Genomic DNA, 27,915 nt, shown 5'->3' with positions numbered 1-27,915 from the left:
TCTACTTATTTCTAGAATTGTTTTTTGAAGCCTGTTTTATATTTTATATCAAATTAAAGTCCTGTTGGGTTTTATCGTGTTGGAAATTTTGCGCTGTGCTCTTCTCCACATTGTCCGCGAGATGGCGCTATTAGAGCAAAAATAAACGGAGGCAATTTTGGACCGGCCGTAGAATAAACAACTGTATTATTAATTATAAATTGACTGTATTTTATATTTTAAATATTTATTTAATTATATATTTTAATTGTATTATATATATATATATATATATATATACATATATATATATATATATATATATATATATTATTCATATATATATATATGTATATATATATATATATATATATATATATATATATATATATATTAATTGATTATTGATTAATTAATTATCAGAATCAGATATAGAATCAGATTAATTGGCCAAGTATGTTCACATTTCACAGTTCACACTACATACAATTTACAGACAATACACAATATACAGAGAACAATAGTACAATAGTATACATAGCATACTGCATACTGTATTATGTGTTTTATTTAAAATACAGTATAAAATCCAGCGAATCAGTAGGATTTGAAATTGTATTTTATTGTTCTTGAGATGAAAAAGATCCTACATATAAATATGTGCTACGATTCTATATAGGAAGTTTCCCTTTTTTTATATTTCAGCATTAAAGTGCAAACTAAGTGATTCAGAGTGGGTTTGGTGTAAACTTGCAGAATCAGAATTGATCACAGCGTGGTGAATGGAACCAGATCTAACCTCCAAAAGCTTCCTCACACACTGTAATTACACCCAGTACACTGCCTGATTCCTCTGGGCACCTATTCACCTGCTGTGGAATCCTACCTGCTGAATATATGTGGTGGGCGTGTCTTTAAACAGGTGAAATATGTAGTGGGCGTGTCTTCAGGAAGGTGGATCCTGTAGTGGGAATGTCCACAGACAGATGGATCTTGCTGTGAGCAAGTCATTAGGAAGGCAGATGCTACAGAGTCTTTAGACAGGTGGATCCAGTATTGGGCGTGTCTTTAAGCAGGTGGGTCCTGAAGTGAATGTGTGGTCAGACAGGTGGATCCTATAGTGGGCGTGTCTTTAGGGAGGTGGACCCTGTAGAGGATGTGTCTTCATATAGATGGATGTTAGAGTGGGCGTGTCTTTAGGGAGGTGGACCCTGTCCTGCACCTGTCTTCTAACAGGTGGATACTGTAGGGGGTGTGTCTTCATACAGGTGGATCCTATAGTGGGCGTGTCTTTAGGGAGGTGGATCCTGTCCTGCACCTGTCTTCTAACAGGTGGATCCTGTAGGGGGTGTGTCTTCATACAGGTGGATCCTATAGTGGGCGTGTCTTTAGGGAGGTGGACCCTGTCCTGCACCTGTCTTCTAACAGGTGGATCCTGTAGGGGGTGTGTCTTCAGGTAGAAATCTTTTAAACTGATGGAAGGTTGCTTTTCTCAGTGCTCTGGACACAGGCATCTGTGGATGCTTTGGTGGAGCTGGTTTGATTTTAGCTGCTGTTCTGGTGGTCTTGCAGATCTTGCAGTCTTGTCGTTGTTGGGGGTCCCATTTTTCCAAGTTCTTGACTAGAAAGTAAACAAGTGAAGCACGCTCTCAGAATCACCTCCATACCCAACAACACGGTGGGCGTGTCCTGTGCAGTCTTATAACAATGGTCTTGTAGAAGCTTGTGTTTGGAGGGAGGGAAGGCATCGTGCAATGGGCGTGTCCTGAAGGAGAAGTGCATCAAATGGGCGTGGGTTGTTGGTCTCGCAGGGTGCAGATCGCGCACTGTACACGCGCGCGCACACACAAGCGCGCACACACAGGCGCCCTTCTGTCATGGCAGTGTGAGAGTGTGAGTGTGAGAGTCGCCGGACTGCAGACTGCAGCTCACACACACACACAATCACTCTTCTTTGGGCAAAATGTGGATATACAGGAATATCATCGCGTGCGCGTGCGTGCTCGCGCTCACCCAGCATGCTGTCGCTATCAGTAAGGTAAGAGGATGGACTTTAGCTGTGTGTGTGTGTGTGTGTGTGTGTGTGTGTGTTAGTCTTGCAACTTTCTGCAGGGTGAGGCTCTTGTGATGAAGCATGCAACTCCAGCATCGCGTTTAAATACTGCATCTGTGCATGCTGGTGCACGTGCATCAGTGTGTTTACTTTATACCCCTTTGACTTTTCATTTGCATGTTTCTTCCCCCCTTGAACCCAGGCCTTATTTTTTAGTTTTAATTTAAACTCATACTATTCAGTAATTACCAGTTATTAGAATAGGAGTTATTCTGTACCTAATTTTATTCAGTACCTACTAATTATTCAAGAAGTACAAATTATTCAGTAAGTACCAGTTATTCAAGAAGTAGTAATTATTCAGTAACTTTATATTCAGTATCTGCTAATTATTCTGATATTCAGTACCTACTTATTATTCAGTACCTTTTATTCAGTACATATTCATTATTCAGTACCTTTAATTCAATACCTACTAATTATTTCATACATTTTATTTAGTACCTACTGATTATTCAGTAAGTAGTCGTTGCTCATTACCAATTATCATTAAGTATTATTATTCAAATATTCATAAATTGTATCTACTCATTAATAAATTATTAACTTCTACTAATAATTACTCATTAAGTAGTAATTGTTCAGTACATGCCAATCATTCGATAAGTACTCATGAATTAATATCTACCCATTATTGATTAATTAGTCATTATTCAGTAACTACCAGTTATTCACTACCTTCTAATTATTCAGTAACTGTAAATGTTTATGTAGGTATGAATTATTCAGTAATTATTTTATACATATATAATACATAGCTCCTTGTTTGAGGTGTTTGCCCACATACAGGCCTACCGCAGTCTAAAGGGTTAAATGTGAGTAAATGTGATTTGGAGAGGACAGTCAGAGGCCTGCTCACCCTGATCATCATGATCAGAGTGTGTTGTGCTGGCTCAGACAGTAAACACACTGCTCGCAGTATTATGTGTGTTTGTCCTCATCCTGGGGCCAGGCAGGCAGACCTGCAGCCTAATAACTGTTATGGCTTTTATGATGTGTGTGTGTGTGTGTGTGTGTGTGTGTGTGTGCGTGTTTATTGGATAGAACACAGTGGGAATGTGTGTGAACTGTGAAGAATTTTGGATTTGGGATTTTGAAACCTTGCAGTGGGATTGGGAAATGTTAAGCTCTCTGTCATCTGCGTTATTGAATTCTGAAAGGGACGCTTATGATTTTCATGCTGTTCATGCTCACATTTTTCCTTCTCTTTGACAAAGTGCACCTGATTTAACGAGCCCCTGCTGAGGGGCCTAACCCTCTGTAAATGAGGTTTAGCAGTGAGTCACTTCATCTACTTTATTTTTAGACTGTAGTCGTATAACCCGTCTGAGACTAATATGTATGTAACTGTAAGTAGTGAAGAGAGTGAGGAGCCGATGAGTGGCCCCAAAAAGAGACCCTGAGGAAGACTGTACGTGGTGGCATCCCCACACAAATTCAACTGTAGACCAGTCTGATGTTTTGGAGATGTTCTGACCCAGTCGGAGAAGTGCAGAACATTTAAAATAAACTAATGTTAGCAATATCAGGAGGTCTGGCTATGTTGACAAAAGTATTGGGACACCTGCTCCTCATTTACTGATTCTTCTAAAACCAAGGGTGTTAAAATAAGTTTATCCTGCTCTACTGTCTAGGGAAGGCATTCTACTATATTTTGGAAGAGAATTGCTGTGAGGATTTGATAGATTGCATTCAGCGACAAGAGCGTTAGTGAGGAGCAGGATGTTGGAGGATCACCACATCATTCCCAACTCCCCAACTGATTCCAAAATTACTGGATGGAGTACCCACACCCCTCTAGCCCATGCCAGCCATTAGGCAGCATGGTGCCAATTGGTTAATGTTTACTATCTGCTCCAGAGGGTCCTATTCTATTGGCAGCACTTCTCTACAGAGGTTAAACAAGCTGTGTGTGTACATTTGCACATTTGTGCAAAGCAGCTGATTGCATTTATTAGAAGGGGTGTCCACAAACATTTGGACATGTAATGTTTCACTGTGTAAAGCTGGTTTTAGGATTTAGGGGGTTAATCTAGCAGTGAATTCAGAGCGGACATAGACACACTATAAGGTGGAGAGAGAGAGAGTGGGGTGGAGGGACAGATATGGGCTTGTGTGGTCTAATTGCTAGAGGGAAATGTCTCTGAAGGATCAGATGGCACTCCTGAAATGAGCTTTCTCACACGTTCCGTTCACACAGGCAGAGGACAGAGCCTGGCACGCGTCCCTCCACGAGAGCACTCTTTCACTCCTCACGTTTCCAAGCTTTAATCCTTCAGAGAGACTGGAAGTGCAGATTTTTGTGCTTGGACACAGTTTGCGTGCCAACAAACGAGCAGTTCATTTCTTTGAATTACGTCGGCCTTATAACATCAGGCCTCAGGGAGTAGAGTTCAGCACCAGACCTGTTACTTTTGGGTTGATTAGACAGACAGGCAGACAGGCAGACAGGCAGACAGACAGACAGACAGGAGGACAGATAGACAGACAGGCAGACAGAGGAACCCATGAATCCATAAATAAATAGATGGTTTATTGCAATTGCAATTAAAAGAAGTGTAGAACAGCCAAGTCCTACAGAAACCCACACCTGACCCCACTAATGCTCTTGTGGATGAATGCAAATTTTCTAGTGGAACACTTTCTCTAGATAAAAGAGTCTCTCTCTCTCTCTCTCTCTCTCTATATATATATATATATATATATATATATATATATATATATACAATATAATACGTATATCTGCTGCGGACTGTTTTGTTCTTCAGAAAGATCCCTGAGCAGCTACATGTGGTTTTAGTTTACTGATCAGCTCAACCTGTTGATGCAGGTTGGCTCAGTTTAAGCCCTGTCAGAAGACTGTTGCTGTTACGTTGTAGCATAAAGGTGAAGGTTTGGTTTCAGAAGTGAGAGCGACACTATGAGGTTACATAAGTATGGAAATGGATGTATTGTAACCATTGAAACGTGTCAGTTGTGACCATTGGAATGAGTGTTGTGTAACCATGGAAATTAGTGTAGTGTAACCATGGAAATGGCTGTAGTGCAACCATGGAAATAGGTGTAGTGTGACCATGGACATGGGAGGCAGGGTAACCATAGAAATGGGTGTGGTGTAACCATGGAAACGTGTCACCTGTGATCATGGAAATGGGTGTAGTGTAACTATGGAAATGGCTGTAGTACAACCATGGAAATGGGTATAGTGTAACCATGGAAATAGGTGTAGTGTGACCATGGAAATGGGTATAGTGTGACCATGGAAATGGGGGGAAGTGTAACCATAGAAATGGGTGTGGTGTAACCATGGAAACGTGTCAGCTCTGACCATTGAAATGAGTGTAGTGTAACCATTGCAATGGGTCTAGTGTAACCATGGAAACAGGTGTAATGTGACCATAGTAATGAGTACAGTCTGAAATGGATGTTGCATTGCACCGGAAATGGGTGTAGTAGCATCATTATTGAAACAAGTATGGTGTAACCTTTGAAAGTGGTGTGGCATTGCCATGGAAACACGTGTAGGTTACTGATCCACACAAAGTCAGCTAATGGCAAAGCTCGTATAGTGGTTAGCCAGCAGGCCTTAATATAGAACTACCTTCACAATGTCCTCCGTAACCTCTAGCTAACTGTGAAAGTTAGAGGGGTGGAGAGACCTGAAGGGGGGTGAGGGGATGAAAGTGTGACACTGAAAGGTGCAAGGTCTCATGTACCTCCGTTCCTCAGAGGAAACTCAGTGTTTCAGCATCTCATGTTCATCTGATTTCAGGCTGGTCCGTATTAAACAGCCTTCCGTTTGCAGCCCGTGTGGAGCCAGGGTCTCTGATCCTGCCAGAGACAGTCTCTCAACAAAGTCCTAGAACATGCTCCACAGCAGCCGGTGCAGAAAGGCATGACATTTACCATGATCCTCACTTTGATTGGGGGGGGGGTGTGAGTGTGTATTGGGCCGGGAGCCCACCGGCTGTAACTGGAGGAGAGCGGCTCCTCTGGGGTTAAAAACAATATAGTTCTGCTTACACAGCTGTGGCCCTCAGGAGCACGTCTGCCTCTCCCACACCATCACACACCCTGCCCTCTCACACACACTGATGGTGTGTGTGTGTGTGTGTGCAAGAGTTTGAATGATCTTTACCCTCATTGCAATCGATAGTTATGGTATTTCTGCCCTAATTGCGTTATCAAGTGTGAGTGTGGACAAACGCCCTGAACTACACCACCCTCCACCCTCTACTGCTACACCTCAAAAGTTTGGGGACACTTTTTTTAATGCTTCCTTTATCTTGTTTGTAATCATATTAAACCCTAAACATGTTTATTTAAAAAAATAAAATAAGACAAAGCATTAATTCAACATATTAAAGGGCCTGTCTTATGTATTTGTCTTGCATTTTATATTTGCCCAGTTGAGAGAAAAAACTGTATGTGCCCTTAAGTGAATGTGTTCATGGTTATGACATCACAACTTTACCACAAGAGTCTACGGAGCACTTTTCTGAACAGGTGGCCATATGTAAATCTGTTTATGGTTATGTCATCACAGCTTTAACACAAATGGCTACAGTGCTTTTGACCCCACAGATGGCTATATGCAAATGAGTTCCTGGTTGTGACATCACAACTTGAAGAATTCTTGGTTTTCTGGCAGTGAGTACAGGCTGTGTGAAATTCTCTTATTCCAGAAACTCAGGGATAGTCTGATCTCTCCTGGTCTGGCTCTTAAATGCTCCGTGTCTTTTCTCAGCCTAACGTCACTGCGGTAATCAGACAGTGTGTGTGTTTTGGCTAAACACCTGACTCCTCTTCCAGGCTGGCTGCTCTCCCATCCCAAATTTCAGCAGAATCGGTTTATTTGGAAATTATCAGTTGCTACATCCAGCGCTGCAGAGCGGCCAAAGTAAGCACTCTCAGATAGAGGGAGATAGAGCAGAGAAATCAGCCTCACTCACTGACCATCATTCACTAACCTAGCTGTGCTGTACTGGCCGAGCAGAGCGCTCGGAGCTTAGTGTCCGTCAGCGCAGGACTCACAGAGGGAGGGAGGGATGTGGGAACAGACGAACGCACCTGACCCACGTTAGAGCGGAAAACAACCGGCGGCCCTCAAGAGAGGCTAAGAACACAGTGCAGAGAGAGAGAGAGAGAGAGAGAGAGAGAGAGAGAGAGAGAGATGGGGAGGTGGAAGAGTGGAGGGATGAGAAAGAGAGAGAGAAATGAGAGGGAATAAAAAGAGAGAGGCAGAGAGGGAGAGAGAGAGGAGAGGGAATAAAAATAGAGAGACAGAGAGAGAAATGGAGTAAGAGAGAGAGAAGCAGAGAGAAAGAGGGAAAGAGAGAGAGGGAAAGAGAGAGAGAGGAAGAGAGAGACAGGCAGAAAGAGAGAGATATTAGAACAAAGAAAGAGAGGCAGAGGGACACCGGGAGAAGAGAGAGAGAGAGAGCGAGAGAGAGAGAGAGAGAGAGGAAGAAAGAAAGGGAGAGAGAGAGGCAGAGGGAGTGAGGGAAGAAAGAGAAGCTAAGAACAGAAAGAGAGAGAGAGAGAGAGAGAGAGAGAGAGAAAGGGAGAAGGAGAGAGATATTAGAAGAAAGAAAGAGGCGGAGAGAGAAAGGGAAGAAAGAGGGAGAGGCAGAGGGACACAAGGAGAAGGGAGAGAGAGAGAGGAAGAAAGAAAGGGAGAGAGAGAGGCAGAGGGAGTGAGGGAAGAAATGAAAGAAAAAAAAGAGGCAAAGGGAAAGAGAGAAAGAAAGAAAGAGGGAGAAAAGAGAGAGATAAAGACAGAGATGAGGCGACAGAGGAAGAGAGGAAATGGAGAAGAGAGTGAGGACAGAGGGAGAGAGTGGACGAGAGAGGGTAGAAAATAGAGAGAGAGAGAGAGAGAGAGAGAGAGGAGATGAAGAAACAAGAGAAAGTGAGAGAGGATGAAAAAAGACAGGATGAAAGAGAGGAGGAAGGAAAGACAGGAACTCAAGATGATCTCACAGTGGAGGACATGCCCCCCCTCCCTCGTCCCCCATGGCCCCCCCTAAAGCTGCACCAGTAGTGATACTGTAACTAAATATGGTCACACCAGTAAAGCTCACTGGTCTGAACTGGGATTGATCAGGCAGGTAGAACAGAGAGAAGAGTATCACCTGACGCCGTGTTCCCCTCCTGATCTCTCAGTGTGTGTTTACAGCACCGCATAAACACACACACACACACACACACACACTCTCCTCACAGAATTAAATCTGCTACTGCACTGAAGGACATACATCTGGGTTGTGTTTGACCCTCTGTGAACGGTTACTTCAGTGACCATGGAGCACGTCCAGGCCTCTGAGGGCCCTCATATATTTGTTCTGAGAAAATATCACCACTGAACCTCAGAATGCTGCCCGGGGTCAGCAATCCCTAACTGAGATACTGAGTAGCATGTGTGTGTGTGTGTGTGTGTGAGAGAGAGAGCCACGCTGTGATCCTGGGCACTCCTGCGCTCTAAATCTGCTGGAGCTGTGTCAGTTATGTGGCGAATGGACGCTGGCTCTGCGCTAGCACTACGGCTAACCTCTGCTGAACATCCAGCAGCTATTTTAGCCTGTGGGCTGCCGCAGGAGCTGACGGTCGGGAGAAGTTTGTGTCTCGCTGCGAGATTAGACTGCTTGCAGATGGTCAGGGTACAACCTGTTCTCTTTAGATTCACCATTTAAAGCTATGGTCCAGTATATGTGTGTCTGCGTGGCGGTCAGTCAGCCCAGGCGTGTCTGCGGTGTCCGAAGCTAAAACGTAATGGAAGATGAAGACATGCCCTATACTGGTAAGCTAGCTGGTCAGCCAGCTGTTGACCAGCATAGTGTATATTGCATTCGAGTTTGGTCATACTGGTTATGCTGGTCAACCAGCTTGGTTGGCCTGGGTCATACCGCTTGTCTAGCCTGGTCAGGCTGACTGTGCTAGTGCTTGTAGACCAGCTAAACCATCAAAAATGCATTAAGCTACTTTAGGTTAAACCCATTGCTGACACAGACGTGCAAATGCACACACATCGGCTTGTCTAGTCCCTGTAGAGCAGTACTGCCAATAGAATAGGACTCTCCGGAGCAGACAGTAAACATGAACCTATTGGCTCCATGCTGCCTAATGCCAGGCGTGGGCTAGAGGGGTATAACGCCCCCCAGCATTGAGCTGTGGAGCAGTGGAACTAACCATGTTCTCTGGAATATGATGATGGTGGAGGTCCATCCAGTACTTTTGGGATGAGTTGAAGGGGTTGGGGGATGAAGAGGTGGGGTGGTGATCATCTATCCAACATCTTAGAGACCTCACTAAGGCCCATCAAATCCTCACAGCAATTCTCCTCCAGAATCTAGTAGAAAGCTTTTCTTCTTCTCTGGACAGTAGAGACAGTTACTCCAACACAAGCAGGATCAATTCCTTACCCTTGATTTCAGAAGAAAGGTGTCCTAATACTTTTGTCATTTTTATCTATAATATTTATAGCACCATCTTTGGGCCGATATCATCCAGATCCTGATACCCATCGATACCAACATACCACCACTACTTTAAATGGTTAGGAAGGAACATGGAGGAACAGGTTGTAGCCTACCCTGAAGACCCTGTTCCTCATACTGGATGCAAAAGAGCAGTTCATTTTCAACCTGTGATTCTGGATCTGCAGAGACCAGAGCGTTGTGCTTTAGCTTCCAAGATATATCCCAGCATCTTGAGGGGAAGATAAGCACGAACCAAAACATGCTGAAGACGATAAGCCACTGCTTCTGTGCCTGCATGAATCATAAGCAGCGGTTAGGAATAACTGGCAATAAGCGAGACGCCACTCTAACGGGTTTTTCTCTGGCGGGGTGAAGAGCCAGACCGGATCTGGGGCTGCGATCAGACACCATCAGAATAAACGTGGAGGATCCGATTCTGTTATATTTGAACCGCTCTTCTTCTTTGGCCCGGCTGCAATGTCTCTCAGCTGGGCTTGGTGAAAGGACAGATGGACAGAAGAGAGCCATGACACATAAACAAGCTCTGCAGGAATGTGGTGGTGTACCCCCAAAATCAACGAGTGTGTGCTAAGCTAGTTCAGGGGTAATTGACACTCCTGGCTTAATGGCGTGTGCGTATGTATGTGTGTGTGTTTGTTTGTGTGTCCTTGTGGGGACTAAATGTCTCCCGGATGATGAAAACATGGCCATTTTGTTCTGATGGGGCAATAAGATGATAAGTTACAACAGATGTGGATATTGAAGTATAGCATTATTTAGCTTCTGTAATTGACACCAGGAACCACCCTTTAGTGGAAACCCCCACAAAGACTGGAATACCAAGGTGTGTGTGTGGGTGACAGCCTTGAGGTTAGCTCTGTTATGTACTGCAGGCCTGAGGAAAAGCCTGCTGCTAGTCTGTGTAGAGGGGCTGTGTTCTCTGATACACACTGTTATCTCTGGTGACCCTGGAGATGAAGATGTGCCTAAAGTTGTTTTAACCTTGTTCAGTTCAGTGTTTTTCAGTTTTGGTCCTTGAGGAACGTTCCAGAAGGTTCCTGCTCCATAAGTCCCAGTTTGCTTTCATATAGGGGTTTTAAAAAGGTCCTGAGAGACGGAATCATTGGTTGGGACATTAGTTTGTAAGTGTAATTTGAAATCTTGTAGTGAGGGTGCTATGATGGGTCAGTCATAATCATAAGACTGAGAGTCACAACCATGAGATACTAATACTAATTTATACACTTATAAATTTACAAAAGTATTCGGACGCCTTACTTTTAAAATTTAGGCTATTAAAAAAGACTTGATTCTGTTTTTGTTGGAGTAACTGTCTCTACCGTCCAGGGAAGAAGACTTTTCTGTACTAGATTGTGGAGAAGCATTGCTGTGAGGATTTGATTAGAATCAGCAACAAGAGCGTTAGTGAGTTCAGGATGTTGGATAGTTGGATTAGTCCACGCCTGGTATTAGGCATGGTGCCAAAAGGCTCATTAATGTAGCTGGCAATTAGCCGATACGCTTTCCCAGAGCGACTTACAAGGTTGCTCACATTACAGAACCTCAGTCTCCCACATGATGTGACGGCTCACAGGCAGGTAGTGGTGTTATCCGTTGCACCACATCAACCATGTTTATCTGCTCCAGAGAGTCCTATTCTATTAGCAGTCGACTCTAAAAGGACTAGACAAGCTGTGTGTGTGTGCATTTGCACATCTGTGCCAGCCATTCATTAGAAGGGGTGTCCACAAACATTTGGACATGTTAAAGGAAGTCAAAGAAGTCAGAACCAGCTCTTTCTTATTTTCTTCTGACTCCATAAACATGGTTATTTTTTTATATGCAGGAAATAAGCTTCCATATTAACAACTTAGGGGCGACTATAGACAGGCATTAGTGTACACAAGCACTGGAAGCACTGGAAGCACTGGAAGCACTAGAGGCTCAACAGTCAGCATGCCTAAATCAACCAAACGTCCCTATAGAAGCCCATATTTGTCTAATGTGTTCCCTTGTTATGAGAGCTAGGGCTTCAGTGCTGGTTTAGGCAACAGGCACATCCTGACCGCATGTCAGATTAGTCTGGAAAGCTGACAGTTTTATCACTGTATGTCAGACGACCCCTGGGTGGTCTGCTGGACAGTATGTTGGTACAGTTAGGGACAGACAGGTGACAGAACAGATTCCAAAACAACAAATGTGTTTGTGTTAATGTAGCTCGTCACTGAGGCCTGTTTACTTCATTTACATTTCTGGCCTTCCCTTCTCTTGAGAGGGAGGGGTGTTATGGGGAAATTGTATATCATTATATCATAATAATTACCCCCCTTAACTTTGACTGTTCTATTGTTGATCTATTCTCTATATTTAATACAACAGTAATATCACTATAATAACAATAATTTATTCATGTCAGTGAAAAAAAAAACATGGTTTAATGTCAAATTCATCAAGACACAGTATACCGGGCTCTGGGTGGATCAGTGGCAGTTGGAAAAGAAGCAGTGGCTGGCTTCATATGTGCTAATGTGCGCAACCAGCCAGCAGAGGCGCTAGACTCGTGGTTGCTTTGCTTTAGAGAGACAATGCCAATGCCTGACCAGTTTTTTGCACTGTGTGTGTTAAGTAATATGCAACTAAGAACTTTGAAATGTAGAAAAATATGCCGGGGGAAGGGGTGAGGGGGCAAACAAGACTACAGTTACCAAAGCTATACACCTAAACCACTGCAGTTCCCACAAAATCCAAATCCAACAGCTAAGGTATCTGGGTGGCATGTTGCCACATGGGCCCTAATAATGCAGACCGGAGTGTATTCTCCGTACGACTACATGCACCAAATCATCTGATATATGTACCGTTACACCCCTAGTATCCATGCAAGGATTAAAGGCAGACAGTGGTTCATTTAGTGTTGTGTTTAAACCTCGACCACTAGAGAGCAGTGTTGTCTTCAGATCCTGCTGTTCTGATTGGATAAAAACATTTCTCTTACTTAGACTTAGATTTAAAAAAAATCACAGTACATAAGCTTGCTTATAGTATCGCAGTATATTGTTAACCCCAGTATCGATCACAGCCCTGTCACCCATGTGTTATTGCCAAATACATCAACACATTCCGTCCAGTCTGGCTGTGTGGTCAGATCTGACTGTCGTCTAATGCGCTTATAAATGATGTGTTCTTGATGTTTAAGCCAATAATGCTAATCTCTGAGATCTTCCTCCTCCGTCTGAGCACACAGAGCAGTTCTGTGGACTTCTGAAAGAGCAGTGGAGACCAAAACAGCAGCCAATTCATGCACTTGACCAAAATGATCATAACACTGACTCATTCATTCAGGTTAACAAGCAGTGCTATTGTCAAAACTCACCAGGCCCTGATGTCTGCGCGAGTGAGTTAGTGTGTGTTAGGGCACTATTCACCTAATTAGCTTGTGAAGAAGAGTGGCCTTTGTGTGCTGCTGGAAAAGAGAGAAAGTGCTGGAGAGTTACTGCTCACACGCTGCTCGCGCACAAAAGAACAGCGAGGCTGGATTAAACTCTTCCTCTTCCGGCGGCCTTCCGACCACACTGTGAGGTTGTCATGGAGGACTGTGATTAACCGTGGCTGCGGGATTGGGTCTAATCCGATTTAATGAGAGATCTTACTGGTATCTCTGACCTCTCAGCGAGGCGATTAGATCATTTCTCCACTGCACGCTAAAAGCTAATTTTAAAAGTCTGCGTGAAACAGTGCTGTTGTCACGGCTGACGTGCGCTTTCATGCTTTTATGACACACAGTCCTTAAGGCATCATTAAAAACGGATTTAATATCCTCCGGACTTTTTATACTGTCTGTACTCTCCCCCTATCACATGTAATGCCACCGACACTGTGAGGGTGAGGATTGCCTCCTCCGGTACATGCATAACAATCCACCTCCTCTTTTTGAACTGGCGCCGATGCAACGCCAGCAGGCAACCAATCAACACGCTCGGCAGAATCACACTAATGTCATGTGGTGAGAGAGCGAGAGCCATCTTCCCATCTAGAGAATGCAAGTCCTATTGTGCTCTCTCAGGCTACGGCTGCTGATGGCAGGCAGAGTGACCTGGGATTCGAACCATCTAGCCTCAGGCCATGGCAGTGCCTTCGTCTGTCCGCTGAACCAATCAGAGCTCGCCTCGTAATGTGCGTGTGCCCGGTCCGGTACATTTGTGGCCCTAAGTACATGTTGCTTACAACCGTGTTCACATAGAACATAGAACCAGCCCTGCAGTGGAAAAGAAGCCAAACTGAACTTCTAGACGACTGGGTCAGGACATCTCCAAAACGTCAGGCAGGTCTTGTGGGGGGTCCCCGGTATGCAGTGGTCAGTACCTACTAATAGTGCTCTAAGGAAGGACAGTCGGTGAACCAGCGACGGGGTCATGGGCTTCATGATGCTCATTGATCTTCTACTCTATGAGGTACCAAACCTTTAGCATGTGTCTGTTCTGTATCTCTAATGGCTTTAGACCAGGGGTGGGTAACGGAGGTCATAGCTGATTTCGGACCTACTAGACCTGGTAATTAACAGGTGAGATGAACCAGGTAATGCTTGAGCAGCAAAAGCACAAAACTGTGGCCCTCCAGAAATGGCCACAGCTGCTTTGTACTGATGTGTAAAATTTTGATATCTGTAGAACTGCAATATCAGATGTGACTGAAAAGCCAACGCCTAAACTGACAAGACACACATATGCAGTCCTACGTGGCACCGGCGAGATCAGACAAAACGGACGTCTCGATCTTACAGTGAAGAATCTCTAAAATGCGGAATTCTTTCACTGGCCGTAACCACTTCCACATGCGGCCCGGCCTGGGACTGTTCACAGATCTCTAAATCTCAGGGGAGAAAGTTGACAGCCTAAAGCCCTCTGGACTGACGACCTGAGGGCCTGGGGCCATGCTTCTGAGTCAGGAGCAGGAGAGCATAGAGCACGAGGTGGTACGGGTCCTGCACTCAGTGACGTTTCTCCACAGCAGGATCACAATCCTACAGCTCTGCAGTGCTTATACACTATGTGTCCAAATGTTTGTGGACACCCCTTCTAATGAATGCATTCAGCTATTTTAAGTCGCACCCATTGCTGACACAGATGTGCAAATGCACACACACATACACACACAGCTTGTCTAGTCCCTGGAGAGAAGTACTGCCAATAGAATAAGAGCTCTCTGGAGCAGATAAACATGACCCTGTTTGCTCCATGCTGCCTAATGCCAGGTGTGGGCTATAAAGGGATATATAGGGATACAAAGACCCCCAGCATTTTATTGTACAGGACAAGTTTCTTGTGAATGAAGAAACAGGATGTTCACAGGAATCAGGTTGATCAGGTGATGTCATCTCATGTCCAGCCGCCCTCATAACAGTTAAACCTAAAGGAAAGTGTCAGCCCGTTGGGCACAGCGGGTCTCCACACTGCGTAAACTTTAATCACTTCTCTGAGTGCTGCTCGTTCTGAAGCTACCGTGGGTGTCAGTGGGTTACAGGGTAACGGTGAGGCAGAGAGCCGCTCGGCTTTGAAGCTCATATGGCTCTCATCCTGCCGGACGCTGTTCTGCACTCGGGCAGCTTTCCCTTCACCAACACCTGGCTTTTATGGACCTTCATATCAGCCCAATCAAGGCTTTGGAGGATCGTACACGGGCGTACCTGGTCTCACGCGAGTCGGTGGAAACGTAGCTGTGTGGGAGACGTTACTGAAGGACGGGTTCAGATGATCTGACCTTTACAGGAAAAAGTGTTTAGTTCCTGCAGGGCTCGCTTCAAAAAGACAGTAAACGCCGAGCTAGCCGTCACGGAGGTCATAATGCCTACCAGATGGAGATAGATAGAGAGAGAGAGAGAGAGAGAGAGAGAGAGAGAGAGAGAGAGAGGAGAGGGAAGGTGGAGAGAGACAGAAGGACATGAGATGAGAGAGAAAGAGACGGAGAGAGAGAGAGAGAGAGAGAATAGGGCAAATGAGAGCGAGCAGAGAACAGAGGGACAGGAAAGGGAGAAAAAAGAAGAGACAGTGAGGCAGAGAATAGGGGAGGAGAGAGAGCCAGGGACAGAGGGACAGGAAAGTGGGAGAGAGAGGCAGAAACAGAGGGACAAGATGGGGGAAGAGAGAGAGAAAGAAAGACAGAAAGAGAGATATTAGGACAGAGGGAAGTGAGAGAGAGAAAGAGAGAGAGAGAGAGAGAGAGAGAGAGAGAGAGAGAAAGAGAAAGAGGGACATATAGAAATAGGGGAGAGAGAGAGACAGTGGGAGAATGGAGAGAGAGACAGAAAAAGAGGGCGAGACAGAGAGGCAAGAGGAAAAAGACAAAGTACAGAAATGACTGTGAGAGAATGAGAGAGTGACCTGGAGAGAGAGAAAGAGAGAGAGAGAGAGAGAGAGAGAGAGAGAGAGTATTTACCGAATCTCTCTTGCCCGCTGCCAGTGCCCCTCTCATTCCGCTCCTAAGCAAATGGATTCAGGGTTCATTAGGAACGGCCCTGTAGACAGATTTCCTGGCATGGCTAAGGCTCGTGTGTGTCAGGGCTGCTTAAGCACTGCTGTGATGACGAGGTGATCGAGGCTCGGTCCGGAGCACATTCCTCAAGAGGAGATTAACCCAGGCTTCAGACAGTCAGCAGTTAAAGGGATACTTCAGCAACCTCAACACGGCCTCCTGTTCCAGTTACACTATATTGAAAAAAGTATTGGGACACCTGCTTGTTCATTGTTTCTTCTGAAATCAAGGCTATTAAAAAGATTTGATCCTGTTTTTGTTGGAGTGACTGTCTCTACTGTCCAGAGAAGAAGACTTTCTACTAGATTTTGGAGGAACCTTACTGTGAGGATTTTATTGATTGCATTCAGCGACAAGAGCATTAGTGAGGTCAGGATGTTCACTCATCACTGGTACTGGATGGAGCTCCACCATCATTCCAGAGAACACAGTTCTTCCACTGCTCCACAGCTCAGTGCTGGGGGGATTTTATACCCCTCTAGCCCACACCTGGCATTAGGCAGCATGGTCCAATAGGTTCATGATGTTGATCTGCTCCAGAGAGTCCTAATCTATTGGCAGTACTTCTTCTCTACAGGGACTAGACAAGCTGTGTGAGTGAGCATTGGCACCTTGTGTCAGTTGCAACGGGTGCAATTTAAAGTAGCTGAATGCACTTATTAGAAAGGGTGTCCACACATATTTGGACATTTTCTGGACATACTTTAGCTTTCCTTAAATGATATACTTATTCATTCTGGTGTCCATGGTGATCGAAAGTTCTGTGAGAGAATTAAATAGACAACATTAAACTCTTCAGACGCCTGAATGACTTTGTTCACATCGTAACCGTTTAATTATGTGGAAATTTAGTGTAATTCCTCGTTACCACAGCACACCACAAAGCCTCCTCCACAACAACCTCCTGTTTGATCACCTCGACAGGGCTTTAGGGGTCAGTTCCAGAGGTCATGCCCAGAAAAGCATAGTAGATAATCAGGCCATTTGTTTTGAAGTGACGGCTAAGCGAGAGTGGAGAGATTTGGGGGTGAGGATTGAAGCTGAAGATGAAAGAGTCAGGTTTTACGGTTTACAGCCATTATCTGCCATGTCCACTGCGTGCCGTTCCCAGGCCAGGCAGCGGCCTTCAAAGTCAAGTAGAGTCAGGTTTATGACCAGCCTTGCAATTGAGGTCACACTTCATGAGCCGTAGACATCCAGATTTATTGCTGTTGTTTTAGGGGCTATGTGAATTTAATTACATTTCATTGCATAATTAATTATGATTGCATTCATATTTCAGTTAGTTTCATCTATATTTATACTTGTATTAGTTTGCACTTACAGCATTTTTTATATTTGGTTCAGTTTTTAAAAAATGACCAAAATATGTGAAAATAGTAGTTAAATAGTAGTTAATATATACACTATTTGTCCAGATATTTGAGAACGCCCCTTCTAATGAATGCATTGAACTTCTTTTATGTTGCACCCATTGTTGAGACAGATGTGCAAATGCACACACACAGCTTGTCTAGTCACTGTAGAAGAGTATTGGCAATAGAATAGGACTCTCTGCAGTATATAGCCCCACAGCATTGAGCTGTGGAGCAGTGGAGCTGAGTTCTCTGAAATGATGGTGCTGGGATGGTGATCATCCAACATACTGACCTCACCATCGCTCTTGTCACTGAATGCAATCAAGCAAATCCTCACAGCAATGCTCCTCCAAAATCTAGTAGAAAGCCTTTTCCCCTGGACAGTAGAGACATTTACTTCAACAGGATAAGCAGAATAAACTCTTTTTATACCCTTGATTAAAGTAGAAACAATGAATAAGCGGGTGTCCCAATACTTTTGTCCATATAGTGTATATATGAGTAAGGGATTCCAGGGTTCAAGTTTATCAGGTTATTTCATAATTTTGAATTTTCAAACAATAATGGCCTGCAAGGGTTAAGCAAGACTTCAAAGAATCAGACTGGAATGGCGATGGTGGCGATTTGTTTTGGGCATCAGCAGAGGAATGCTTCGGGAACTATTCCCAGATTCATGTCCAGAATACCAAAGAAAAACAAAAGAGAATCCCAAATACTGCAGATTCCTCTCTCTACTAAACCTTTGATGCTTCTTAACCCCTTAAACTCAAGGGGTCGGTTTCCCAGACAGGAATTAAGCCTAGTGCTAAACAATTTCCTTTAAATGAGAATCCTCCATTCAGAATGCTGAGTAGGCCCCTACAGCCTTCTGAATGGAGATTTTTCATCTGAAGAAAAAGTAGTCTAGTCCAGCACTAGGCTTAATTCCTGTCTGAGAAACCAGTCCTGATAGTCTAAACACTTCAGTTCCTCACTTTCAGATGGTTTATGGATAACGAGTGAGCCATACAGTATCGGAAACCACATGAACAAGTGTATAAGAGATTACTGAACACCTCCTCATACTTTGAGAAGAGTGAGGATTTAGGCCTGCAGTTAGCATCATGCTAACTGATGGGGAATTAGCTTCCATTACTTGTTGGTCACATTAGCCTCAGGCAAAATTAAAGAAGCTAACTTCTGACAACAAGTATGTCTTGGTAGGTTGACTAAGGGTTGTGTTGCGCTGAACTATCGCTTTATAGATGATCTCTCTGTCTCTGGTAGCTTTTCGGGGATGTGGAGCCGGTGAGGATGACGTCAGAAGGTTCAGACTGTCGCTGTAAGTGTATGATGCGGCCACTTAGTGCAGAAGCATGTGCAAGACTTCGGGACGGAACGCTGCGGGTGGACGATTTCTATGCAGTGGAAACGGTCAGCTCAGGCTCGGACTGCAAATGCTCCTGCACAGCCCCGCCTTCGTCCCTCAACCCCTGCGAGAACGAGTGGAGGACGGAGAAACTGAAGAAACAAGCACCTGAACTGCTCAAGGTAGATACATCCATTGGTCAGGTTTATTCCACTCACTGGCCACTTTATTAGAAACACCAACCTTGTGCTTCCACTCACTGGCCACTTTATTAGAAACACCAATCTTGTGCTCCCACCCACTGGCCACTTTATTAGAAACCCTGACCTTGTGCTTCCACTCACTGGCCACTTTATTAGAAACACCAATCTTGTGCTCCCACCCACTGGCCACTTTATTACAAACACCAACCTTGTGCTTCCACTCACTGGCCACTTTATTAGAAACCCCTACCTTGTGCTTCCACTCACTGGCCACTCACTGGACACTTTATTAGAAACCCGACCTCGTGCTTCTACTCATTGGCCACTTTAAACTTCCTGTGAGTTTAACCTGTGTATCTGAAGGCAGTGAATAATAGTTATAGCTGTGGTTTATCTGAAACACACAAACAAGCCGTACAGATGAATTCTGTACATTCCAGGCTACACCCAGGTTTGTTACAGATGAACTATGTTCAGGATCATCCATGTGACTAACCCTGCACGCCACCATAAAGAGGAAACACATGTAGGGTATTTGCCTTATATAAGCGTTTTATACGTTAAAGGAGCCCATACAGAGAGCCAACCGGTTTAAGTTACTCACATTTGCCTCACGTTTCCTTTGTTGTGTCTCTCTGGATCTCCAGATAAGATCAGGATGCTCTTGAGCAGGATTTCAAAAGAGCAGCTGCATTTGTAAAAGGAAGTTCAACTGTTGATAATAGGTTCACTGTAAAGTCAAAGGCGTGTGTGCATTGATGTATGTATGTATATGTGTGTGTGTGTGTGTGTGTGTGTGTGTGTGTAGCTTCATTCCATGGTGGACCTACTGGAGGGGACGTTGTACAGTATGGATCTGATGAAGGTTCACGCGTACATGAATAAAGTGGTGGCCCAGATGAACACACTGGAGGAGGTAAGGAGTGAACGTGAGCGCTTATATAGAGAGCTCATAACACAGACAGACACACATTTGTTTATTACACTCTTATGAAGCAGTATTCCCAGGTTCACTTGGCTACTTTATTAGAAACATCTACCTTGTACTTACGGTCCCATTTACTAGCCACTTTATTGGAAAAACCTCCCTTGTGCTGTAGGTCCACTCACTGGCCACTTTATTAGAAACACCCACCTTGTACTTCCATTCACTGGCCACTTTATTAGAAATACCCACCTTGTGCTTCCATTCACTGGCCACTTTATTGGAAACCCCTACCTTGTACTTCTATTCACTGGCCACTTTACTAGAAACACCTACTTTGTACTGTAGGTCCACTCACTGGTAACTTCATTAGAAACACCCACCTTGTACTTCCATTCACTGGCCACTTTATTAGAAACACCCACATTGTACTTCCATTCACTGGCCACTTTATTAGAAACACCAACCTTGTGTGTTTGACAGTTCTTGGGGTAACTTCCTTGAGGTGGGGCAGACTCCCTCCACTCCAACCCCCCCCCCCCCCCCTATAATTTGTACCCTGTTTATTTTTTTTGGCAGACGATAAAGACGAACCTGAGTAGAGAGAATGACTTTGTCAGGGACAGTGTGATGAACCTGTCCAATCAGCTGAAGAAGTATGAAAACTACTCGGACATTATGGTCAGCATTAAGAAAGAAATCTCCAGCCTGGGACTGCAGCTACTGCAGAAAGACTCTGCGACAGAGAACAAAGCCCAGGTAACACACATATACACACACACACACACACACAAAAATACACAGGCATATGAACTGTGTATGTTTGTGACCAAAATCTGTTGGGAGGTCAGATATTTACACTGATCCGTTTATTCAATGTTCTGTAGGCCACCGAAAATAAGAAGCCTAAGGAGGCAGCGAAACCGCCCAACAAGAAAACTCCAGTGGCCAAAGCTCCGCCCAAACAAGCCAAAGAGAAACCAGTGAAGCCTAAAAAGGAGCTGTCTGCCAAGGCGGTCAAACCTGCAAAGCCTGACCCCACTGCCAAGGCCAAGACTTTGGGTCACCAGCCAGGGGTCATCAGAGGAATCACCTACTACAAAGCAACCAGAACAGACGACTCGGATGGGGAAAGTGTGGGGAGAGGAGATAGAGGTGGGTTGATCTTCATACTGAAGGTCTGTGGAGTGTTGCACAGATGTGCTAATGCCCACACAGCTTGTTTAGTCCCTGTAGAGAAGTACTGCCAATAGAATAGGACCATCTGGAGCAGATAGTCAACATAAACTTATTGACACCATGCTGCCTAATGCCAGGCGTGGGCTAGAGGGGTATAAAGCCCCCAGCATTGAGCCTTGGAGCAGTGAATGAACTGTGTTCTCTGGAATGATGGATGGTGGAGCTCCATCCAGTACTTTTGGGATGAGGTGGGGATGATGAGGTGGGATGGTGATCATCATCTAATATCCTGGCCTCATTAACACTTATGTTGCTGAACACACTTGGAGGAGAACACTAACCACCAGTACTGTTACCTCAGCTGACAGAGTGATGGGGGGAGAGGGAGAGGCATCCTTCACACTCAGAGGGCAAATGTGCGATCTCCCAATGACACGACCAGCACTTAGACAGTTGCGCCGTCATTCTTTGACTCATAAACAAAAAGAGAAAATTCTGAAGTACAGACTTTGAACCATCCAGACAGAATGTTCATGTATTAGTCATTAATTTAATAATTATCACATTATAATTTCTGCAAATCATTTAGCAGGGTTCATAAAATCCACCTGCAGTTACACCATCGCTGCAGCCTTGGTTCCATAACTGCTGAAAAACATAACGCCAAGTCTTTTGTTGTTCCAGAAAATTACCTAAACCACTTCATTACTTCTTCTGTTTTGATAACGGATATTGCGTATTACAGAGGCTTCCAGGCTGTTTGGGCTTTGGCAGGATTGTGGAGAACAGCTCCTCGGTGCCAGTCGCACTACACTCAGGATTTCATTCCAAAGCCAGCCAGCAGATTACAGCCCCCACTGTATCGCACAGTAAACAGAGATGGGAGGTGTGGGAGCAGAAAGTGGAGAGAAACATTTTATTACTGTAATTTACGAGCCTCCGTTACACCCGAATCTGCTGTAAACAGGCCGGATCTGTAAAATACTGTCCATAAAGAGACTCCTTACCCCCTTCGTAAGAGCAGTTAACGGTAATTGTGAACAGCAGAAGAGCTCGGAGGCAGCAGGAGGGGGGCTTCCCTTCCCTTCAGCTCCAAAATGCAGCTGAAAATGCATTCATGGTGTCTCTTTGGAAGAAACTCCAAACATCTCTTGATGTTCATGGAGCTTCTCTTTATTGTGGTCTTGAGCCCCTTCTAGACTCCTATTACACACTGTTCCTGTTCTCCAGCTCTGAAGGGGATTCTTAGGGAGTTGTGACTGTTTTGTGTCACCTTTAAAATCAGTGGCGTAGTCCAGACTGTGTGTTAGTAAGACTAACCTAGTCATCAGTACTCACAGGACCTACCCCCACTCAGCTTTACATTCTTTCTGGGACTTCATGATGAAATTCAGCATATTATAATATTTATATACATGTATATGCTTTATATCACATTATATTATGCTCTGTTTTATATTATTACACTGTAAACATGTAATATGGTCAGCCCAACTTAAACTGCTGCAGTAACAGATTACAGAGCAACTTCTAAATATACTTAACTTAGTTTAGTCCATCTGCAGGTGAGAGCGCCCCCTATCACATGAGAGGAGGCCTTCCAATTCTCAGACTCCCTCCTGATAGATGGCTGGGTGTTGGTAACAGGTTTCTGAGCAGGCAGTTAGACAGTCGCTCCACTCCAGAGCTGTGGAGTCGTGTATATTTCTGTGTCTGAAAAACAAACTAGCCTGGCCAACTCAAGCTGGTCAAGATGGTCAATGTGGTTAAGCTGGCCTGGCCATCTAAACCTTTGACCAGCATAGGGAATGTTTTTGTATAAGTTTGATGCTTTAGCTGGTCTACAAACCTGACCAGGGTAGACAACCAATAAAGGCAGCAGGCTGGTCAACTAGCATAACTAGCATCGCCAAGCTGGTCTACAGCATTATTAGCATTGCCAAGCTGGTCAACCAGCATGACCGGCAAGACCAAAATCAAATGCAACATACACTTTGGTGAAGAGCTGGTTAACCAGCTGGGGTATGTTTTTTGTCTGGATGACCAGCTTTTTAACCATAGCTGGTTTTCATCTGAAACCAGCTACCAAGAGCTGGCGTTGAGCTGGAGAGGTGTGTTTTTATGGAGTGTAGTTTCACAGCTCTAGGGTGGCCCTACAGTCTAACTGCTGCTGATTAAGTGTGAGGAGGTCATAAGTTCAAATCCCAGCACAGCTTCAGCGCTCCAATGTCAAAAGCCTCCCAGTCCAAGACCATGTGATGGTGATGGTGGTGGTGGTGATGGGGGTGGGGGTGGTGTTCGAATCTGCAGATGGGAACAAACAAGCTCAATTACTGAAGTTTCAATCAGAAATTCTTTTACAGACCTGTGACCTGTGAGGGGGAAATAATGGGTCATGGGAGGGGAGTTAGCAAGCCCTGGACAGCCTTAGACAGTTGCACTGTAGTTGGATTCCTTCGCAGGACCACTTGACTGGTCATGTAGTAAGACCTGCTGTATTTGCGTCTGGCTCTCGCTCCTGTCCCCATGTGCTCATGGGTAATGTTCCAGACAGCCCCACAGCGCAGGAAGAGAGAGCTCAGATTAGGGTCTCTCCCCTGACATTGTCTCACGGGGATGTGTTTTGCATGGCCCGACATGAAACGGGCTCGCTCCGAGAGCGGCGAATCCAAACATCGCAGCCAGAGACTCGGTTACAATGCAGGAAGTTACTACGAGTGCGACGTCTCATTAATAATAAATGCGTCTTTTGATGTGCGGCTGTGGAATCTCGCCCGCTTGGGGTGAAACACTGAACCCGGGGTTGTAATCTCCCTCCCTGTCTTTCTCCCTTGTCTCCCCTGTCTCTTGACGCTTGAAGAAAGCCCAGCCAAAACCCACACCGTCCACCAGATCGAGGGTTCTGAACTCGTCCTGGAAGCCGCCGAGGGCACCGCAACACCGGTGCCAACGACAACGACCACTACCACAGCTGTTGCCACAAGAACAACAAAAACAACAACAGCTGCCTCTCAAACAACAACTGTGAGTGCTGAGGAGCTTTTCACCACGACCTCCACCCAGGCCACCCCAGCCACGGAGAAACCGGTCATCATCGTCACACCGGGACTGAAAAGCAAGGACAGCGGTGGGAAGGTCAACGCTAACAAAGCAGGTACTATTCACACATCTTCCTCCTGCTCTGTGGACCTCTTTTAGTCTATGGCAGTGTTTCCCAGTGCGGTTATTATGGAGGCCCAGATGGTCCACATTTCTGCAGTACATCCCAGGTCATGTTGTTTTTACAATTTGAGTTAAAATAATGACTCTATTCAAAATTCCGAGGTAAAATCTCCAAATAATGGCTTATTGCCTCATAATAAAAACATACTACACCGTCATATCAGAATATTATGACCACCTACCCATAAGTGGGAATAATCTTCCTTGTCTGGGATGACACCAGCAAGACGTCAGGGTATGAACTGTATTAGGTGATGGAATGTGTTCATTATAGAGGTTAGCTTCCCCACAGTGGAGCATTGATTGCTCTGTACCACTCGCCGGAGTCGTCACTCCCCTCTGCTATCAATGGTAGTCCATTCTCGGGACACCTTAACTACAACAGCTCTGGAACAGCTCCCACCCTTCACTCGGTACCCTATTATCCTGCCCTTTTGGACATCAGGCAAATCATGTCCCTTGTCCATGAAGATGGTTCTGCACTCTGCTACAGCTGACTGGTGTGTTTGCTTAGTTATACGTGCAGCAACCCAGTAAACATGGTTGCTGTGTGACAACCTATTGTTTTGGTGCCCACAATGTTAAAATGCACTATATTCTAAAATATATAGTGTGTTCAATTGTCAGAATATGGGTATTGGAACCCATTTGGAAATTGTCTATTGACCAAAAGGCAATGTTGCCTAATGTTAAAGTTGTGGCAACAATACCCAAAGATATGTATTACCAATATTCACCAATATTCACAATATTTGCCAATTTTCTCTTTACCTCAGCAGTTATCTGTGAATTGTCACATGATCTCCCCAACCATACTTAACTGCTGATCCAACATAGTACTGATATCAAAATTTCGAACTAAAATTATGATTCTGATGGAAAATCTACATCAGCACCACCTTGCTGTCTGGGTAATGTTCTGATATGTCTGTGGATATCAAAATAAAGACTCACAATAATAATAACATTATTGAAACATTAGCTATTATCACTTTTTAATTTGAGGAACGTCTATGTCATAATTCTCGGTTTTGAGATTGCAATAAACAGAGAAGAAGAGAAAGTAAAATACTTCAGTGGTTCCATAACATCTCTACTCTTGTGCACCAGGTAAATCTCTGGAGTGTGAGGGCACCATCGCCTCGGTGGAGATGCCAGAGAAGCACCACAGTTATGGCCGAAACGAAGGGGCCTGGATGAAGGACCCTCTTGCTAAGGACAACAAAATCTATGTCACCAACTACTACTACGGCAACAACCTGGTGGAATTCCGCAACCTGGAGAATTTCAAGCAAGGTAGGAACCAAACCAAGCGTGGCCAGTGTAATAAGCAAATAGCTGCTTATAAATAAATAAATGCTAACAAAAGCTTAGCAGATTATTTCCACTTGAAAGGAGACTCCAGCCAAAATATAAAAAAATAGCCATATCCAAGGAAATCGGTTGTGAATATGCCTGCTTTCACCCAACTACAGTGCTGCAGTAGTTCCTAAAGTGAGATTTTCCAGACCTAAAAATGTTGAATGTTCCTTTTGATGATGTATCCTGAAGGGGGGAGGAGCTTTTTTAAAAAAAAAAAAAAACTACAAGCAGTTTAGGACAGAAGTTTGGGGACAGGCTGTTTAAAATGCTTGTCTGTGATGCTAGCTGGCAGAAGGAAGCAAAAAAAGCTGACGTCAGTACAAGAAAGTTAGATATCAGATATCACATATGCTATACCAGCACATATCTGTGTAATGCATTCTGGGTAATGTAGTGAGAGAACACTGATGGACCAAAACGAGAAGATGAAGGATGAAATTCTGATTTACATAATATGATGCAAAAAGTAAGTATCACATTACATGGTAGTCTTAGGCCCAAGCGGTACCCAAACTTTTGACTGCCAGAGAAATCTAACTAACTAATCTCTATCCAACCTAGGCCGCTGGACTAACCTATACAAGCTCCCGTACAACTGGATAGGAACGGGTCACGTGGTCTTCAACGGCGCCTTCTACTACAACCGAGCCTTCACCAAGAACATCATCAAATACGACCTGCGGATGCGCTACGTAGCGGCCTGGACCCTCCTGCACGATGTGGTCTACGAGGACACCACGCCGTGGAAATGGCGCGGCCATTCCGATATCGACTTCGCTGTGGACGAGAGCGGCCTGTGGGTGATCTACCCGGCACTGGACTACGACTACTCGCAGCACGAGGTCATCGTCATCAGCAAGCTGGACCCGGGCGACCTGTCCATGAAGAAGGAGACCACATGGAGGACGGGCCTGAAGCGCAGCTCGTACGGGAACTGCTTCATCGTGTGCGGCGTTCTTTACGCTGTCGACAATTACAATCAGAAAGAGGGCGAGATTTCGTACGCCTACGACACGCACACCAACACAGAGGCCACGCCCAGACTGCCCTTCACCAACGAGTATGCTTTCGTCACCCAGGTGGACTACAACCCCAAAGAGAAGATGCTGTACGCCTGGGACAATGGCCACCAGGTCACTTATAACATCCACTTTGTGGACCAGTGAGCTTGCTCCTGATGCCAGCTGATGCCACCGATGCCATCCAATCACTTTCTGTTTTGTTGAGGACCTGAAATCGGACGTTTTATAGGAGGGAAATTTACAACTAAAGACACTTTTGACTTCAAACTAAAGCCGATTAAAACTACATTGGACTTTCTGTGTGGGGACAATTCAAGGAGCTGCATGACTGACGAAGATGAGCACAGTTTCAGGTTAACATTTAAATATGGTTTATATTCGGAAGACATTTTTAAAAATAATTAATAACTACCAAGATTTAAAAAAATTTAAGAATTGACCAAAGAGATCATCTTAAAGTAACATCTTAAAAATTGCTTAAACTCTAAATACGTCCAATAGACGTCTTTATTATGGATGACATTATTATGCACCTTTACGAACTCTAACATTTTATTAGCTTTTATTAAGTAAAAAAAAAGTTGTTTATTTTGTGAATGTCATTGTTTTTCCATAAACCCACTCAACACCAGTACCATATAAAACGTCTATGGTGCTTATATTAAATCGGGTGTGATGCTGTATGTAAATTCCTCATTTATACTCAGCTATTAATTTTGTAAAATATTCATTTTGCATTGTAAATATTTTCAGAACCTGTTATATCAGTAAGGATATAGCGCTGTGTTGTTTTTGGTGTAATTTTAAAACTTTACTTAAACTCCTGGATGAGTTTTCTTAGATCTGCCGTTTTCTATGTCTCATGTTAGGGGAAAACGTCCCACGCTTTTCTGCACAAAAGCTGAAATAAATGATCACTCCATTACCACCATGCTGAGGCTGAGTTCTGGAATGAGATCTGAAGTGGTGTTTTAATTCAGGGAATAAAATACAGTACAGTTTTATATTTAAAAAAAAGGTTTTTCATCAAAGGCAATGATGCTATTCAGAAACGTCAGCCTAGAGAATCATTTGGAAGCTTAAAGGGTTCTTTGCATTGGTAGGAAGGTGTTTGTAGGTGGTTCCCGATTAAAGCTTTTTAAAAACGGTTCTGTATAGAGGACCAGAAAGGGTCAAAGGCATTCTGGCATAAAGACCA

General features: G+C 44.4%; 1 protein-coding gene across 1 annotated transcript; it reads left to right on the top strand.

The window, feature by feature from the left end:
• The first annotated feature begins 1,783 nt into the window (after positions 1 to 1,783).
• On the top strand, positions 1,784 to 27,645 carry olfml2a (olfactomedin-like 2A). Its single transcript, XM_072682539.1, has 8 exons — positions 1,784 to 2,017; positions 18,723 to 18,986; positions 19,816 to 19,923; positions 20,512 to 20,691; positions 20,820 to 21,087; positions 23,972 to 24,265; positions 25,444 to 25,629; positions 26,257 to 27,645. The coding sequence occupies exons 1-8, from the start codon at positions 1,943 to 1,945 to the stop codon at positions 26,859 to 26,861; spliced, it is 1,980 nt and encodes a 659-aa protein (XP_072538640.1). The 5' UTR covers positions 1,784 to 1,942; the 3' UTR covers positions 26,862 to 27,645.
• The last annotated feature ends 270 nt before the right edge of the window (positions 27,646 to 27,915 follow it).

The sequence above is a fragment of the Salminus brasiliensis genome, chromosome 6, assembly GCF_030463535.1.
Source record: "Salminus brasiliensis chromosome 6, fSalBra1.hap2, whole genome shotgun sequence".
Lineage (NCBI taxonomy): Eukaryota > Metazoa > Chordata > Actinopteri > Characiformes > Bryconidae > Salminus > Salminus brasiliensis.
This window is presented reverse-complemented; position numbering and strand designations above follow the sequence as displayed.